An 18,847-nucleotide genomic window follows, 5' to 3' on the forward strand; every position below is an offset into this window, starting at 1 on the left:
TGAGTCCTTATTATCCATAAAATCAGGATCCCCGAATGATCCGTATCCTCCAAATATATTTCAACTAGTATCTAAGACTATCAGTATACATCTTACCCCTCTATTTAACCAGGTTTTGGAAACTGGCCAAGATCCCAGTGCTTGGAAAAAAGCCTGTATTAGGCCAATCCTTAAAAAAACAGCTCTCGATCCTATGGTGACCAAAAACTACCGGCCAATATCTAGGCTGCCAATGACAGCAGAGATCCTAGAAAAAGCAATAAACAAGGAGCTGATCCACTACTTGGAAGCGAACAACCTATTGGATCCGACACAACATGGTTTCAGGCCTTGTCATTCTACTGAGACAGCTTTAATATTAGCAACCGAGTCGATTCAGAAGATAGTAGATTGGGGGGGAGGGCGGTCCTCATCCTCTTAGACCTATCAGCCGCATTTGATACCGTGAACCACACGGTATTGGTGCAGCAGCTGAGGGATGTGTGCATAGAGGATAACGCTCTGCCCTCCTCTCCTTTTCTTAGAAGACAGGGAACAGAATATTAACTGGGAGAATTTGCAGTCCGAGACTTTTTACCCCCGTGCGGCGTTCCGCAGGGATCTGCTTTATCACCCACACTTTTTAATATATATGTATCTCCTTTGGCCAATCTTGTAAGGAAATATGGCTTTTCCCTAATCAAGTATGCAGATGATTCACAGCTTATGATATCGGTATCTAAACAAGCAGAGTTGGTGGCCAATAGCTTTCATGCATGTCTGAAAGATATCATGCTATGGACGAGCCAAAACTTTTTGAAAATAAACACTGGCAAAACAGAGGTCCTTGAATTCGGGAAGGGACCTTCCATATGGAATAACAGCTGGTGGAAAACTGGGGCTGGAGATTGTCCTCGCCCTGTTACGAAAGTCAGGAATTTGGGTGTGATCTTTGATGATCAACTCAATTTTTCGGCACAGGTAAACCATCTGACCTCCTCCTGTTTTTTCCTTCTGAAAATATTAAGGAACATCTTTCCATTTATTCCTTTCGAACTCCAAAAGACCATTGTTGTGGCACTGTTTCTTTCGAAGCTAGATTACCGCAATGCGCTCATTGTTGGAATCGATAAGGCGCAGTGGAGAAAATTGCAATCCCTGCAAAATGCTGCAGGCAGACTGCTCATGAACATTCCCAAGGGTTGTTCCACTTCGGATGCCATTAGGACTCTACACTGGCTCCCAGTCCAGCAAAGAGCTGACTTTAAGTCTCTCTGCTTGGTACACAAAGCCCTTTACAGGGGAATTTCTGGGGAGATATAGAAGTTGTTCTTGAGGTATTCCCCCCACTAGAACACTTAGATCCACAACCATGGGTCTAATTTGTATCCCGAAAATTCATAAGACAAGGTGGCGAGGCCGTGCTTTGTCTTTCTGTGCGGCCAAACTTTGGAATCAGATGCCGTTCATACTTCGACTCCAACCGAACATCATGAGGTTTAGGAAGGAGCTGAAAACCTGGTTATTCTCCACTATCTAACAGTTTCTTCTATGGTTTTTCAGCCTTATGTACCACAATCAGCGCCAAGACGCCACAGCAATTGCGCGCTTAACAAATAACTATTCAAATCAAAATCAAATCAATCCCAGGGTACACACGCAAACAAGTACAATATGCCCTCAGTGCTAGGTGTCTGGTAAGCACAGAGAAGTGAAACTTTACACGAGTGGGCCAGAAGCCCTTTAGTCTAGTGACACAGGTTAAAATTGGTCTGACCACAACTATGGTTTCACCAAACATGGCATGCTGCCACCACTGCTGTATGTGCTAAACCCATGACTGGGACAGTAGCCACTGTCTGTCAATGAGGGTACATTAGGTGTGCCCCTCAGGATCACAGTACAGGTCCAGGTCCATAAATGCTGGATTAGCGTGATTCACAAATCAATAAATCAATCAATCATGCCATTTGTATAGCGCACTACACTACTCACCCGGGAGGGTCTCAAGGCGCTTGGGGGGAGAGGTATGCTACTGCTCGAACAGCCAGGTCTTGAGTTGTTTCCTGAAGGCGAGATGGTCCTGGGTCAGCCGAAGGTGGATGGGGAGGGAGTTCCAAGTCTTGGCAGCCAGGTAAGAGAAGGATCTTCCTCCGGCGGTGGCTCTTCGGATGCGTGGTACGGCTGCGAGGGCGAGGCTGGTGGACCGTAGCTGGCGGGTGGGCGTGTAGAAGGTCAGGCGGTCGTTGAGGTACTTGGGGCCCAGGTCGTGGAGAGACTTGTGTGCGTGGGTGAGGAGCCGGAACGTGATCCTCTTGTCGACGGGGAGCCAGTGCAGGTTCCTCAGGTGGCTGGAGATGTGGCTGCGTCGGGGGACATCCAGGATGAGTCGGGCGGAGGCGTTCTGGATGCGCTGGAGTCTTTTCTGTAGCTTGGCGTAGAGGGCGTTTCCGTAGTCCAGTCGGCTGGTGACGAGTGCCTGGGTGACAGTCTTCCTGGTCTCGGTCGGGATCCAGCAGAAGATCTTGCGAAGCATACGCAGGGTGTTGAAGCACGATGAGGAGACGGCGTTGACTTGTCTGGTCATCGAGAGGAAGGGGTCCAGGATGAAGCCCAGGTTGCGTGCGTGGTCGGTTGGCTTGGGTGCGGTGCCCAGGGCTGGGGGCCACCAGGAGTCGTCCCAGGCGGAGGGCGAAGATCCCAGGATGAGGACTTCCGTCTTGTCCGAGTTCAGTTTCAGGCGGCTGTCCTTCATCCACTCGGCGACGTCTTTCATCCCTTCGTGTAGGCAGGTTCTGGCGGTGTCTGGGTCTCTGGTGAGGGAGAGGATCAACTGGGTGTCGTCGGCGTAAGAGATGATGTTGAGGTTGTGCTGGCGTGCGACGGCTGCAAGAGGTTTCATGTAGATGTTGAAGAGGGTGGGGCTGAGTGAAGATCCTTGCGGGACGCCGCAGATGACTTCGGTGGCCTCGGAGCAAAACGGGGGGAGGCGGACTCTTTTTGTTCTTCCGGCGAGGAACGAGATGATCCACTCCAGTGCCTTCTCTTGGATACCGATGTTGCTGAGGCGCTGGACTAGGGTGCGGTGGCAGGCCGTGTCGAACGCAGCGGAGAGGTCCAGGAGGATGAGGGCCACTGTTTCCCCCTTGTCGAGCAGGGTCCGGATGTCGTCGGTGGCTGCGATGAGGGCGGTCTCGGTGCTGTGGTTGGCTCTGAAGCCGGACTGCGAGGGGTCAAAGGATCCGTTTGTCTCGAGGAAGGCGGTCAGCTGTCTGTTGACGATCTTCTCGATGACTTTAGCAGGAAAAGAGAGGAGCGAGATGGGGCGGAAGTTTTTTAGATCGGTGGGGTCCGCTGTAGGTTTCTTCAGGAAGGCGCTGATCTCGGCGTGCTTCCAGCTCTCCGGGAAGGTGGCGGTGTTGAAGGAGGCGTTGATGATCTTCCGGAGTTGGGGTGCGATGGTGGAGTCGGCCTTGTTGAAGACGTGGTGTGGGCAGGGGTCGGTCGGTGATCCGGAGTGGATGGTGTTCATTGTGCGGGCTGTGTCTTCGGTGGTCACCGTGGTTCAGGATACTACATGTATTCAGTTGGTTACTTTGGACAGGGGAACATGACTGTACACCATGCAAGGAGCATTCCTGTCACAGGAATGCAAAGTTGATGCTTAGCGCACTTGAAGACTACAACCCTATGAAAGTTATTTTGAAACATCTTCTGATCCAACAAAATAAAGCCCTGTTCAGGTCTGGTGTTAGACCTAGCATTCTTGGTGTGGTTCCCCCTAACATTTTGCTTTCAGATCCCCTGTTTTGCTGACTTTAAATTTGCCAGCCTTAGAGTTATGCATACTTTACAACTGCTAACTAGTGCTCAAGTGCTTGTGCTCTCTCCTAAGAAATTTCAAGATCGGCTTATACCTAATTTGCACATTTAATTTACTTGTAAGTACTTAGTAAAGTGTGCAGTACCTGTGCTCAGGACCTGTAAATTAAATGCTACGAGTGAGCCTGCAACACTGACAATGCCATCCTCTTAAGTAGCACTTAATCATGTCTGAGGCCTCCGATTGGAGGCTATGTGTGTGTAGTTTGAAAACTGTCATTAGGCCACAGGTTAGGCCCTGGACAGCCGGAGGGCAGGGTTAAATGTATTTAAAAAGTAGGACATGTTCTTTTAAGTTTAACATGTCCTAGTAATGAAAAACTCTTAAAATCATTTTTCACTGCAGAAAACCTACTTCTCCCATTGGATAACATTGGAGTTACCTTATTACATGTAATATGCTGTAATTTCCAAATGGGAGCAGGTTCCCAGTTCATGTTTGGTGGCATTGGAATTGTAAAGAAAAATCCAAACTTATGGTGAGGTTTGATTTTAAATTATAATTTTGAAAATATCACTTGTAGAAAGTTGGCATTTGATATCCTCAGCCATTTGATGCCTGCAGCCTGTCTCTGGGTCACATGACTTATGGGTAGTTGACAGTTGGGCTTTGTGTATTCCTCCTAGACACCCACACACAATAGCGAGTGTAGGTGTGTATGGATGTGAGGGTAGGAGCAGGGCACAGCCCCATTTAAACTTGAATAAGCTGTGTCCTGCCTCCACACAAAGGGCTGGATACCCCCTATAGTTAGTCTGGAGCCAGGGCCAGAAAGGCAGGTCACTGCACACTTCAAAGGTATGCCTCTAGAAGCTTCTCTCCACTTCAAAAGGCACAACTGGGTATAAATACTGGACACCAACTCTTCCGTACGCTTCTGGAGCCCTGGATACTTGGCCAGGAAGAAGGACTTCTGGTCTGCTGAAAGGACTGCACACTGCTGGACTGCCTCTCTGAAGGACCAATGCCCTGCTGTGCGGACCTGCCCTTTTGCCTGTGTGATAAGTACTAGACCTGCATCTCTTGAACCCAGAAGTGCTCGTTGGTAGGCCTCCTGATCTGAAACCTCTGGGACACAAAGGCTTCTAACAACTTTGCAACTGGACTCTGCCAACTGGGTGTCTACCCTGCCAAGTGGTGCCACCCCAGTCCTGGACCCCTAGAAGTGGGCTTAAGGTGCTCTGCCACCCTCTGTGAATCCAAAAAGCACAATCGATGGATGGAATGCTGAACAATGTCAAACACTCCTTCCCAGTAACACAAACTGGGCCTAAATCCATCATTATTTTGCTCACCATGCCATTCCAGTTTGGACTTAGACATAACGAAATCTGTCTTGACACTGCTACCCATCCGAACAGTCTAGCCTGAACTGCCAAGCCAGGTCCTCCCCGGACCTGAATACAAGCATATTAAGACTGGTTTTGAAGTATCAACCCTCATCAGCCAGGATAGCTTTACTCCGGTGGCATGGTGAGCACAGGACCCACTTCTGGGCATACCCTTCCCACTTAGGGCGACTATAGCAACACAAAAAGATGGACGGAATGCTGAACATTCTGGTAATGAGTGATAGAGTGGAGGAGGAGGGTGAACCTCTCCTTGACTTCCTTTCATCTAATGATCTGGATGGGTCGTTAGAGGGTGTCGGCCTCTTCCCTACCTTGATCCATGGAACTACAGAGAGACTGCTGCCAGTTGTTGGGCATTTTGCCTCTCTCTTCTCCCTTACTCCTGGACTTAGTACATGGTGTACCCATGATATTGATACCGGGGACAACATGCCTGTGGGGGTAAAATCTACAGGCTGTCTGATAAGGTGAGAGCCAACATTAAGAAGTAGGTCTCCAAGATGCTGCAGTTAGGGGTTATTTAGCCCTCAAACAGCCCTTGATCCAGCCCAGTGGTGCTGGGCTCAAAGGCTGCCCCTCCAGGTGCCATCCCAGGGCTTAGGTTCTATGTGGATCACAGAGGGCTCAATGCTTTCACAAGGACTATCATTCACCCCATCCCCAGAGCTGATGAGCTCATGGATCAGTTGGGAACTGCAAGTTCCTCAGCACATTCGACCTAATGCATGGGTACTGGCAGATTGCCCTAACGGAAGAAGGCAAAGACAGTTCTGTGTTATGTACCTCAGAGGGGCACTTCCAGTTCTAGGTAATACCCTTCGGATTGAAGACCGCGCCTACCACCTTCCAGAGATTGGTCAGCCAGCCTCTGGCTGGTTTGGAGAATTTCAGTACAGCCTATCCTGATGACACTGCGGACTTTAGTTCTAGCTGGGACGATCACTTGTGCCACCTCTGGGAAGTGCTTCAGCTCTGCAGAGGGCAGGCCGGACTATCGAGGCCAATAAGTGCCAGATAAGGCAGGGTTCAGTGGTCTTTCTGTGTCAAGAAGAGGGAGGAGGCAAAGTGGAGCCCTTCAGGCCAAAATCAAACCATCCTGGCTTGGGAACTCACCAAAACCCAGACAGAGGTGAGTCTTCTTAGGCCTAACAGATTATTACAGGAGTTTTGTCAAGAAGTATGGCAACCCATTATTGCTCCTTTGAGAGGGCTAACTTCTAAGAAGCAGCCGAGACCGGTGATCTGGACGGAGGTGTGGCAAAACACTTTTGATACCCTGAAGGAGGCCATGTGCACAGCACCCGTACTCAAGACTCCTGAAGTCTCCAAAGAATTCATTGTCAGTACAGATACCTCAGAGCATGGCATAGGGCCCATGCTCTTACAGCTGAACGAAGATGGCCTGGATCAACCTGTAGCCTTCATTAGTAGGAGGTTACTGCCCCGGGAACAGAGGTGAGATGCAAAAGAGAGGGAAGCCTTTGCAGTGGTCTGTGCATTGAAGAAGCTGAAACCATACCTGTTTGATGCTCACTTCTGGGTTCAGACAGACCACAGACCCCTCAGATTGTTAATGCAGATGAGGGGTGAGAATCCCAAATTGTTAATGGTCCATCTCCCTACAAGGAATGGACGTTATGCTTGAACACTGTCCTGGAACGGACAACACCACTGCTGATGGTCTCTCCAGGGTCTTCTGCATTAGTGAAGAGAATTCCCTATGGGTTGGGCACTTATCCCCCTATTAGCTGGAGGGACACATGTTAGACCTGCCATCTTTGGCGTGGTTTCCCCTCTAACTTTTTGTCTTCAGACCTCCTGTTTTGCGGACTTCTTTTTTTGCTGGCCTTAGGACTCTGCGCATTTTGCCATGCAAACCAGTGCTAAAGTGTGTGTGCTGTCTTCTTAAAACATGGTAAGATTGGCTTATATCATATGAATCAAATGTGCAGTTCCAATAATAATGGGAAGCAAGACCCGCCTTGAGGGTTCATTTGCTGCTCAAAGGTCACAGAGTATTCTTTTGTAGGATGCAGGCACTCGACCACCGAGGTGGCATGCTTCATCATTGGGCCGTGCTCCTTGTTGGGTGGGCGCTGATGTGCCCAACGGGCCCCTCAGAGGGGTCTCTTTGCCAGAGAACGTTTCTTGTTTCAGAAATTGAGCGAGAAGCTTCAAACCACAACTTGGGGCCTTGAAGTTTTTCTCAGTATACCAATGGTTTATGGAAGAACAAAAGTGATAATCAGTTACTTTTAACTAGGGACATCAAAACTAAGTTTAATTTACTTAGATGTGAAGGTTAAAGTCAAAGTGATCAAACCAAGCAGTAAATAATGTTCCTTGAATTCTTAGTGCAATCGACTTGTTTTTTGACCATGTGAAACCTTCCCCCCTCCTTCCTCCCCAGTCCTCCACCCCCACCCCCACCCCCTTTTGACAGCAATTAATCAAGACCACAATGGATATTCAAAAGATCTCCTTGGTGAACCCACCATATATGGCTGTGTGACGCATTTTCGAAGCAAATTCTCGCAATGGTCTGTAAATCAGAATTTAAAGTACTTTGATCAGCAGGCCTCACTGGGTCCCTGTAGCTGGCCAGTGAGCAATTAGCCTGAACTTGTGGCTTTGTCCTGATCCGGCGCGATCAGAAGTCCAGATTTGTGCTTTTTGGTGCTATTTTCACTAAAATCTTTCAAATTGTATGTCCCCGGTTCTACTGATTGGATTTTTGTCGGTTTGGAGTTTTATTTATTAAAATTCACTCTATTTCTTTTACTTGGTGTTGGATCCATTTTGTGTGGTGTTTTTCATATTATTACTGTTTGAAGTGTTGCACAAAACCTTCACACATTGCCTCTGAGTTAAGCCAGGTTGCTCTGTGCCAAGCTGCCACAGGGTTTAGCACAGGTTAATTTAGCGCTGTGATTGCTGCTTAACCAAGGCTCACATACCAGTCAAGCAACAACACAATTTCTTACATCTGGCATATAGGCTTTTCTCATTATTCATAAGGTTCCCTGCATACCCTTTTATTTAGGTATTTCTCTTTGCCAGTGCTGCAAAACGTCTATTGTTGTACACCTAGTCATTCCACCAATAATGTAAAGTTGCAAAAGAATAATGCAACCGAAATGTAGTTTTTTTTTATGCACATGTAACTATGCTTTTATGCTAATGATGTGACTTTTTTTCAGAAAATTATGGAGCCAAATTGGAAATTTGTGGAAGGACTTCTGAAAAAATCTAGTAATGTGCAGGTACTTACTTCTTTAAAGGACATAAGAAAAAGTCAATTTTGAATTTGACTTGTGGGACATCATATTCTCATTTTTGGTTATATTCATGATAATGATAACCATTGATGTTAATATTTGATGGCTTGCACAATAAACAAAGTATTTTGGCTTTTTATTGGGATAAGTATTTTTTTATTTTTCCAGCCTCCTGACACCCATGTAGCTGCCCAGCCAGCATTAGAATGTTTGACCATCATGTTGTACATCTAATTTTTAAGCCAATATATTATTGTACTGAGCTAAGTTGCCTTTACCTTTTTGCTAGTTGTTTATAAAGTAACTAAAACACAGTTACTAAACAGTAGTCCAAATTGTAAGTAGGCATGAATATTGACATTCTGTAACATTTGAAGACTGGCAAGAAGGTGATAAGAATGAGTTTATTTTAAATAATAAATTGTGTTGTACTGATACATTTGAAAATGCAAGAATTTGCAAACTGTTGGTTCGAAAAGAGGACTGAAGCAAAAAAGCTTAGTAGAGGGAACTTAGTGATCCAGATGTTGTAGAGGTGAGTGTTGAGAAAGAGACAGTAGACCGAGCCAGTGGAAAGGAGAAAAAGACCTGCAGAGTTTGTTACAGAAACAGAAAAAATGCAAAAGCACAATGGCCAGAGAAAATGAGGCGTTATAGGCGCAGGGGTATGAAACCTAAGATGCGATGGAGAGAATACCTCAAATATACTACATCATTCAAAGAATAGACAGCAAACATGAAGATGTAAGTAAGAGATCTCAGACAGGTGAGCCAGTAGGGAAAAGGCAAAGTATTGGGGATGGAGCAGGCAAGGTGCTAAGGATGTGTAACAGCAGGTATCATGCTCACTCTTTAACTCATACAGACTCTCAAATTCGTTCTCACACTAAGAAGCATTCTCCTCCAATTTTTAGGTCTCGACTATTATTCCCGCAAGGGATAATAGACGTGAGTATAGTGGGCAAACCAAGGTCTTAAACCATTGCGGATTTCGGACAGTTTGTGTGGTGCACTCGTGCGGAAAGCGCGTCCACATCAAAGCCATCAGCCACCCTCCCACAGGCATCTGAAGCTTTCCAAGTGTGTGCTCGGCCTCAGGCATTTACCCCAGCGCGCGCTCGGCCTCACTTCTCCTCCCCCTAATTACATCCCTGCTGTTTCACTTCTTTCACGGCCGCGAGGCCGTGCTTCAAAGGAATCCGCTCCCCCGCCTCCCTAGTTTTCTCTCTTGTCGCACCCCCATCTACCACCTTCTTTCCCTCCCCTTCTCCTTATCTATTGCTCTTTTCAAATTTTGCGCCCCTCTTCTTTGCAATCTTTTTATCTCATTGCCTCCACTTCTTTCTCCTTCTCGTTCCCCCGCGTCTCTCTCCTTACACACTTTTGTGCCTCGCTGCGCTCCTCTTTCCTGGGCTCTCTTCCTCTCGCGCTTTTCTTCTCCCCTCGTGCTTTTCTGCTCCCCTCCCCTCTCTCCAGATATATGCACCTCTCTTTTATCTAAACTTTCTGCCCATCTTCCCCCTTGCTCTCACTCCCTCCCTCCCCATCCATTCACAGCTCACTCTGCGTCTCTCTCACCCTCTCCCCTCTCCACACGTTGTGCCCCTCCCCCATTCTGCCCCTAACCCTCTCCATCCACCCTCTCTCCTTACTTTGTCCCTCCCTTTCTTCCATCCCTAGCCATCTCTATCCATCCCTGTTCACTCTCACGCTCTCTCCTGGCCCACCACGATCTCTCTCCGGCCCACCCCCCCGCTCTTTGGCCGTTATTGGCCTGCTTGTGTAAAGAGGCTTTCATGGGATAAAGCTGTCCCCATCTCCCCGGATATGGGATAATCGCATCACTCTGAGAAGGCTACTAGTGGCCTCGAGCGAAAGGAGGCGCTTGCATGTGTCTGCAGGGCGTCAATGCGCGACCAAGGTCACACATGCAGCCAAAAACAAGGTTAAACCAGTCACCCACGGCGGGCCAAGGTCAGCCCACGACAAACAAGCCTTGATTAAATAAAGCATTGTACATACCCAGAGTAGCTACTCAGTGAGCAGGGTCTTCGGCTCGAAGGGATCCTACTTGTTTATTTGTTATTTATTATATTTTGGGCAAGAATAACACATAGCTATTACCTAGAAGGTGTGCTGGTGAGTGCAACAGCAACTGTACTGAGCCGAAACCCCCACTGATTAGCGAGTATGAAGGGAAGGAAGGGACACCCAGGGAGGTGGGCCTGGCACCACCTCTACGACCCCCACCAGCAATACAACCAACATCAGAGCCTCTCACTGTAAACACTAGTCCCACAAGTGCATCACCGCCAATTCACCACCCACAAACACTACACTCATCACCACGCTCTCCTACTAAAAACACAGCCAGCCCACCACCGCGATCCCACAAACGCTACAACACCCAACATGTTCTCCCACTAAAACTCCACGAGCACCACCGTCACCACCAATGCACCACCACCTCTGCCACCCTCACCATCTGCAAACCCCATCTGCCCCCCACCACCCACCGGCTCTATATCAGACATCCACAAGCATCAGACATCCACAAGCATCAGACATCCACAAGCGTCAGACATCCACAAGCGTCAGACATCCACAAGCGTCAGACATCCACAAGCGTCAGACATCCACAAGCGTCAGACATCCACAAGCATCAGACAAGCATCACCTATCAGACATCCACAAGCGTCAGACATCCACAAACATCCAGAAGCATCAGGCGTCCACAAGCATCCAGAAGCATCAGACATACACAAGCATCAGGCATCCACAAGCATCAAACATCAGACAACCAGGAGCATCCGACATCCTCAAGCATCATGCGTCCACAAACATCAGGCATCCACAAGCATCAGCCATCCACAAGCATCAGACATCCACAAGCATCAGACATCCACAAGCGTCAGACATCCAAAAGCGTCAGGCATCCACAAGCGTCAGGCATCCACAAGCGTCAGGCATCCACAAGCATCAAGCATCCACAAGCGTCAAACATCCACAAGCGTCAGACATCCACAAGCGTCAGACATCCACAAGCGTCAGACATCCACAAGCGTCAGACATCCACAAGCGTCAGACATCCACAAGCGTCAGACATCCACAAGCATCAGACAAGCATCACCTATCAGACATCCACAAGCGTCAGACATCCACAAACATCCAGAAGCATCAGGCGTCCACAAGCATCCAGAAGCATCAGACATACACAAGCATCAGGCATCCACAAGCATCAAACATCAGACAACCAGGAGCATCCGACATCCTCAAGCATCATGCGTCCACAAACATCAGGCATCCACAAGCATCAGCCATCCACAAGCATCAGACATCCACAAGCATCAGACATCCACAAGCGTCAGACATCCAAAAGCGTCAGGCATCCACAAGCGTCAGGCATCCACAAGCGTCAGGCATCCACAAGCATCAAGCATCCACAAGCGTCAAACATCCACAAGCGTCAGACATCCACAAGCGTCAGACATCCACAAGCGTCAGACATCCACAAGCGTCAGACATCCACAAGCGTCAGACATCCACAAGCGTCAGACATCCACAAGCGTCAGACATCCACAAGCGTCAGACATCCACAAGCGTCAGACATCCACAAGCGTCAGACATCCACAAGCGTCAGACATCCACAAGCGTCAGACATCCACAAGCAACAGACATCCACAAGCAACAGACAATCACAAGCAACAGACAATCACAAGCAACAGACATCCACAAGCATCAGACATCCACAAGCATCAGACATCCACAAGCATCAGACATCCACAAGCATCAGACATCCACAAGCATCAGACATCCACAAGCATCAGACATCCACAAGCATCAGACATCCACAAGCATCAGACATCCACAAGCATCAGGCATCCACAATCCACAAGCAACAGACATCCACAAGCATCAGACATCCACAAGCATCAGACATCCACAAGCATCAGACATCCACAAGCATCAGACATCCACAAGCATCAGGCATCCACAATCCACAAGCAACAGACATCCACAAGCATCGGCATCCACAAGCATCAGGCATCCACAAGCATCAGGCATCCACAAGCATCAGGCATCCACAAGCATCAGGCATCCACAAGCATCAGGCATCCACAAGCATCAGGCATCCACAAGCATCAGACATCCACAAGCATCAGACATCCACAAGCATCAGACATCCACAAGCATCAGACATCCACAAGCATCAGACAAGCATCACCTATCATACATCCACAAGCGTCAAGCATCCAAAAAGGGTCTGGCATGCACAAGCTTCAGGCATTCACAAGCTTCAGGCATCCACAAGCGTCAGCCATCCACAAGCGTCAGCCATCCACAAGCGTCAGCCATCCACAAGCGTCAGACATCCACAAGCGTCAGACATCCACAAGCGTCAGACATCCACAAGCGTCAGACATCCACAAGCGTCAGACATCCACTCGTCGCCACCACAACATCACTCAGCACCACCACAGCATCAATCTGTGCAACCATTCAACAACAACTGGTTCAAATATGTCCTCTCAACATTTCAAGCTTTATTACAAATGTCACAAAAAGATGTTAATATTTCACTTCTGTTCTTGGATTTTCGTCACAATAAAATACACTGAACATAATCTTTACCAAAGTTATTTACAAAAGTTTAAGCTATTGCCATTATAAATTACAATAACTTTTAAGTATTAATTATTTAATTAAAAGCCATTGTTATTTGTAATATCAATACATCTAAGTCACGTAAATACAACACATATTGCATTACAAATGCTACAGGTGTCACATTTGCAAAAGTTAAAACTATTGGCATTGTAAATGACAAAGCTATTAATTTCGCTATTTCCAAAACCAGCACATAAATAAAAAATATGTAATTCTATACCAATAGCTCAAACTTTCCTAATGCGAGACCTATTGCATTGCAAATGCTTGTTTTTTCTTCCTTCCCTCTCTAGCATTCTTGTGTTGACTATATGAAACCTACCTTTTGAGGGACTGTACGTTTCAATTAAACAAAAAACAGATCCATGTTAAGTAAAACCTCATCATCGTGCGCACAGAACCAGCCTTATGAGCACTTGAACACATGTTGCCATGTTTGTGATGACCAACTCCATACGCTGAATGTAGTATACACTAGTTCAATAATATTCAGTACCAACATGAATCAAGACACTTTTCCTGGTGCTGCAAAATAGACTAATTATGCTAACAGAAAAAATATCATGTGTCATGATTATAGAAAGGCATATTAAAACTGTATTTAACCCAGTGCTCAAATACTAAAAGATATGTTACTAGAAAGGGAAGCTACTGACTCGATCAAACAATGGTGGGGCGTCTCCAAAGAGCAAGACTTCTGTTTATCAGGCATTCGGCTGTAGGAAGTTGGTTTTCATCCATTGTGAGATGGCCAGCATGCGGAAGAGAAGGTGGATTGGGCTGTTTGAGATGTTTTATTGAAGGAGAAGGTAAGTTGGGTGTCGTCTGCGTAGGATATTGGGACGAACCCATAGTTCCTTAGTAGAGCTGCCAAGCAGGCTATGTAAATGTTGAACATGGTTGGCCTTGGGCATGAACCCTGGGGTACCCCTTGGTCAGTTTTTTTTAATTAGACCGGTATGGGCCCAGGTTAATAGTCTGGGAGCAGTTGGAAAGGAAGCTGGTCATCCATTTCAGAGCCACTCCCCCGATACCAGCCTCCCTCATTCTCATAAGCAAAGTCTGGTGATCGATCGCATTGAATGCGGTGGAAAGATCTAACATCACTAGGAGGGTAGGTTGGTTCTGATCTAGGGCAAGCCTGATGTTATCGGTGACGGTCACCAGGGCCGTTTCTGTGCTATATTTGGGTCGAAAACCCGATTGGGTCGAGTCCAAGTGGCCAGCTGCTTCGACATGGTCGGATAGATGTTTGTTGACATGTTTTTCCAGAACTTTGCTCAGATATGGTAAGAGGGAGATTTTGCGGAGGTTTGAGAGATTTTCCATAGATGTTTTGGTATTTTTCTGGATTGGGATGATCTGAGCCGCCTTCCATGAGGAAGGTAGGTGACCTTCCTTAAGAGATTGGTTTAGTATGGAGCAGATAGTCAGTCAGTCAAAGGCTTTATTTCGATAAAAATTATCATAAAAGCTTCATAGTAAAAAATATACACAAGTTCATTTAGAAAAAGTACAACAAATTAATTACATAGAAATTTAAAAACCTTGTTTTTTCATTAAAAGAAGCATTACATAAAAAGATTTAGGTTAAAAAAAGGATTAAACTTTTTCTTTTAGCCTTTTGCTCCTAATGCGCCAGGCCCACGATAAGAATTTTGACAAAGTGCAAACATAAAGTGAACGTGAGTCTGACTTTAAAATACGAAGTGCCTCAACATGGTGTCTAGTCCCCAGCATACGACACAAGTTCTTAAGCCATTTACTTCTTGGTTTGGTATATTCTTGACACTCAAACAAAAAGTGTGCCACTGTCTCCTGTCTGTGTGGACACGCAGGGCAGAAATCTGTGGTCAGAGTTGGCTTTTTCCACCGACAGGTAAAAGAATGCAGAGGTAGTGTTCCAGTTCTAAATTTAAAATATAAGGACCTATCAAATGGTTTCTCAATAATGTCTAAATAGAGTTCCCGAATTGGTAAGTCCTTGAAACACAGAAAGTCCTCTGTCAATCTGCCCAGTGTGGGATCAGTGCTCCTCTTGTTCAGAATCCAACTCCAATACAAGTTCTTAAGTACTGCCTTTGGCGGAGATGATTTGTTAGTCCAGGCTTCACTTACACCCAGGTTGCACAAAAGGGATTTCATATCCTTTAACCATTTAATTGTATGCCATCCAGACAGAGACATTATTTCAGAGAGCCCTTTCGCATAGGACGCGAGCTCCGGAACTCGCCACAACCGGGCCCATGGAAGTAAAGGTCTGAACCTTGCCAGATCTTCAATAGGTCGACAGCCAAGGTCAAGCATTAATGGAGTTGTGGGAGTACCTTGTGGGAGTGACATGATTGCCCTACAAAACTTCCTTTCAGAGCTTGCCAGTTTGTTGATTTTGCATGAACCCCATAATTCTGCCCCATACAAAGCAGAGCTAACTCCCTTTGCTACATAGATGTCAATAACTGGAGCTATGGGTCTTATAGCGCAAGAGCGTTGTTCCTTCAGAAGGGCCCCCGTTACCCTCTTGTGGGCTAACAACATTTTGTCTAAGTGAGGGGCCCACTGCATGTTGTGTGACAGGCGGATTCCCAAGTAATCAAATACGTCTACCCTCCCCAAAGGTACGCCGTTCAACTTAGGAGGACGTACAGGTTTTTTGGGCGGATTCATTACAAGATATTTTGTTTTTTTCGGTATTGATTACAAGGCCCCGCTCCACGCAAAAGGTCTGGAAGTTGTTAAGGAGTTTTTGGAGACCCATTGGGGATTTAGACAGGAGGAGCGTATCATCAGCAAAGAGAAGAGTAGGGATACGCGTCCCGGCCAGGGATGGTTCATCTGAAGGGTCTTTAAGCAGGTGCTCAACCACTCCATTGATGTACAAAGAAAAAAGAGTGGGAGCCAGAACTCATCCCTGGCGAACTCCTCTCTCTACTGGAATACTGGTAGTTTTTTCTCCCCCTGAGCCCCATCTAATCTGGGCAAAACTATTATCGTGGAGCCTTACAAGTAGTGATAGAATGTAATTTGGTATCCCCATATCACTAAGGACTCTCCAGAGGGTCTCCCTGGGTACAAGGTCAAAGGCAGTCTTTAAATCGATGAATGCGAGATAAAGACTGCCTTTGCCTATGACCACCACCTTCCAGTACACTAGCATCAGTCTGAAGGCTTGTTCTATTGTGCCAGTGCCTGTTCTAAACCCTGCCTGGAAGTCAGAAAGAACATTATTTTCATTGATCCATTCCAATATTCTGGTCAATAGTACCTTGCCAACTACCTTTTGACTTATATCTAGCAGACTAATAGGCCTGTAATTGGACGGGTCATCCCTGGCGCCTTTTTTAAAAATTGGGACGACCTCCGCCCCTTTCCAGGATGTAGGGACTGGGGCGCCCCTACAGATGGCAATCAGTAAACTGTGGATAAATTTCCCCCATGTCGTAATATCAGAGCGCAGCAAATCCCCAGGAATGCCATCAGGCCCAGGTGCCTTTTGGGGCTTGATGGTACTGATGGCATATTCAACCTCTTTTATAGAGAAATCTATATCTATTGGGTCTACTTCCCAATCCTTTTGAGTCGTAATTGGAACCACTTCTCGTACCTGATCTTTCTTAGATGTGTCTAAGGTATTATGATTAGATTGGCGAGTGTATAGCCTAGAGAAATGGTTAACCCACTCTTGGCTGGTAATGTTGCATGTTATGAGGTCACTATCTGGTCTGTTTCTTATTCTAATGATATCCCAAAAGCACCTTGAATCTTTCCTTGCACTAGCCTCTTTCAAGGTGCGCCAGAAGCCCTCATCCCACTCCTTATTAGCTATTTCCAGTGTACGTCTGTACCTTTTCCTAGCTTCTTGTATCTGGGATTGTATTTTACCTTTAACACTTTCAATTAGGAGGGATTTTGCATGTCGGCATGCAGAATTATACCAATCATGCTTACCCATAGGCTTCCGGGATGCCATATTTCCTTTCACACACCTCTTTTTCAGGAATATTTTGCCTATAGACCTAAGAGTGTCTTCAAAGATTGCTGTCACCCCATCTATTGCCAAGAGTGCGTTAGTGGTGTCTAGTTCCGATTGTGAGGACACAAGTAGTACTCTTATATTTTTAAGCTTAGTCTCGTCAGTGGCAATTTGGTTCCATTTTAAACGTTTCCCACAGGCAGATACAGAGGTTTTGTGGGCATCGTTAGGAGGTTTCTCAGTTGGTTTGTTAGACCAGGGATTTGATACAGAAAGAGATAGCGGATTATGATCGCTTTCCACAGTAGAGAGGACTACCATGTCCTTGACTCGATCCCATAGCATTACATCTAGCAATATGTAGTCGATCCTGGAAGTATGGTTGACTCTGTTATATGTGGCAGCACCCAAGGGGTCAGGTGGTGTTCGGCCGTTCACAGCTCTTAGGCCAAACTCTACTGTCCGGGCGTTTAGTTGGATCGCACTATGCGACCATTTCTTGATCGGGGGAATATTAAGGAGCGGATTGCCCCTTCTAGTATCATCCTCCCACAAGTCCAAAATATCATCAGAGGAGAGTGGCTCATAAGTACAGTTGAAGTCACCCGCAATTATAATTTTTGCACCCTCAGTTTTTTCTCTTAATTCCACTTCGAGTGCGGTTACGATAGGGGACATAGACCCATATTTGGTGCCTCTAATATAGATATTATACAGATCCAATGTGAACCCCCTGCGAGGACCATTTAAAGAGAGTCCTAAGATGTCCGGGTTATTAATCTGCTTGATTTTGATGTGGCAATTGGGAGAGATATTAATCCAGGTAAGCAAGCCACCTGAAGGGCGTCCCTTCCCATTTATATGTCTCTCTGCAGGCCCAAAATATGTTACGTAACCAACTCTATGAAGTGGTTCTAAGCTCCAGGTCTCCTGGAACAGGCAGATCTTATGTGCCTCCACTAGAGAGTTCCATTCAGGTGATGCTAATTTGCGGTGTATACCCGCTAAATTCCAACTAAGAATAGTTAAGGGACCCTTTTGGTCATAAACATTACTCTTTCCAGGATCCGATAGGGTCTGATAGTAGTTTAGCAAGAGAGGCAGAAATCCTTTCAGGTAAGACATCAAGAGAGGATCCACATTTTACTTTGCATATTATTATTTCAGTCTCTTCGTGCTTTAAAAGGGGAAAATTCAGCATCGTTTTGTGTCTACAGCTAGGAGGGGGGCTGTGGATATGTCTGCTGATGGTGGACATCTGGTAGAAGCAATTCTGTTATAGATAGTATCTATTTTCTGTATGAAAAAGTCACTTATTTTGTCACAGAGCAATTGGGAAAGCTTTCTTCTGATTCGCATGCTTTGGGGCTGGTGAAAGTTTTTAGAATTTGGTATAGGGCTTTATGGGTGTTTTCAGCTTGGCTGAGTTGTTGGGCTATATGGGTTTTTCGACCACGCTTTATGTTTTTGTGATAGAGGGTGAGAGCGGCTCTATACTTTTCTTTGTCATCTTTGAGGTGGGTGCTGCTTCATCTTCTTTCAAGGTTATTGCACCCGTTTTTTTCCTTGTGAAGTTCTGAGGAGAACCAGGCTGCCTGAGTTTGTCTGGGTTTGGTAGAACCAGGTTTCAATGGGGCAATCAGATCGATGGCCGCTAAGGTAGGCTTATTGAAGTGGGCTAGGCTTTCTTCAATGTTACTATGTGGTAAGTTTC

The 18,847-nt window shown here is 46.3% G+C and overlaps 1 protein-coding gene across 3 annotated transcripts in view; it reads left to right on the forward strand.

Moving 5' to 3' along the window:
- MMS22L (MMS22 like, DNA repair protein) overlaps positions 1-18,847 on the forward strand; it is a 602,587-nt gene that overhangs the window by 186,293 nt on the left and 397,447 nt on the right. For all 3 annotated transcript variants that reach the window (XM_078648222.1, XM_078648223.1, XM_078648221.1), the window contains exon 10: positions 8,415-8,477. In XM_078648222.1, coding sequence (XP_078504348.1) covers positions 8,415-8,477 — 63 coding nt within the window. The remainder of the gene's footprint in view (positions 1-8,414; positions 8,478-18,847) is intronic.

Source organism: Lissotriton helveticus, chromosome 6 (assembly GCF_964261635.1).
Source record: "Lissotriton helveticus chromosome 6, aLisHel1.1, whole genome shotgun sequence".
In the NCBI taxonomy this organism is placed as follows: Eukaryota; Metazoa; Chordata; class Amphibia; order Caudata; family Salamandridae; genus Lissotriton; species Lissotriton helveticus.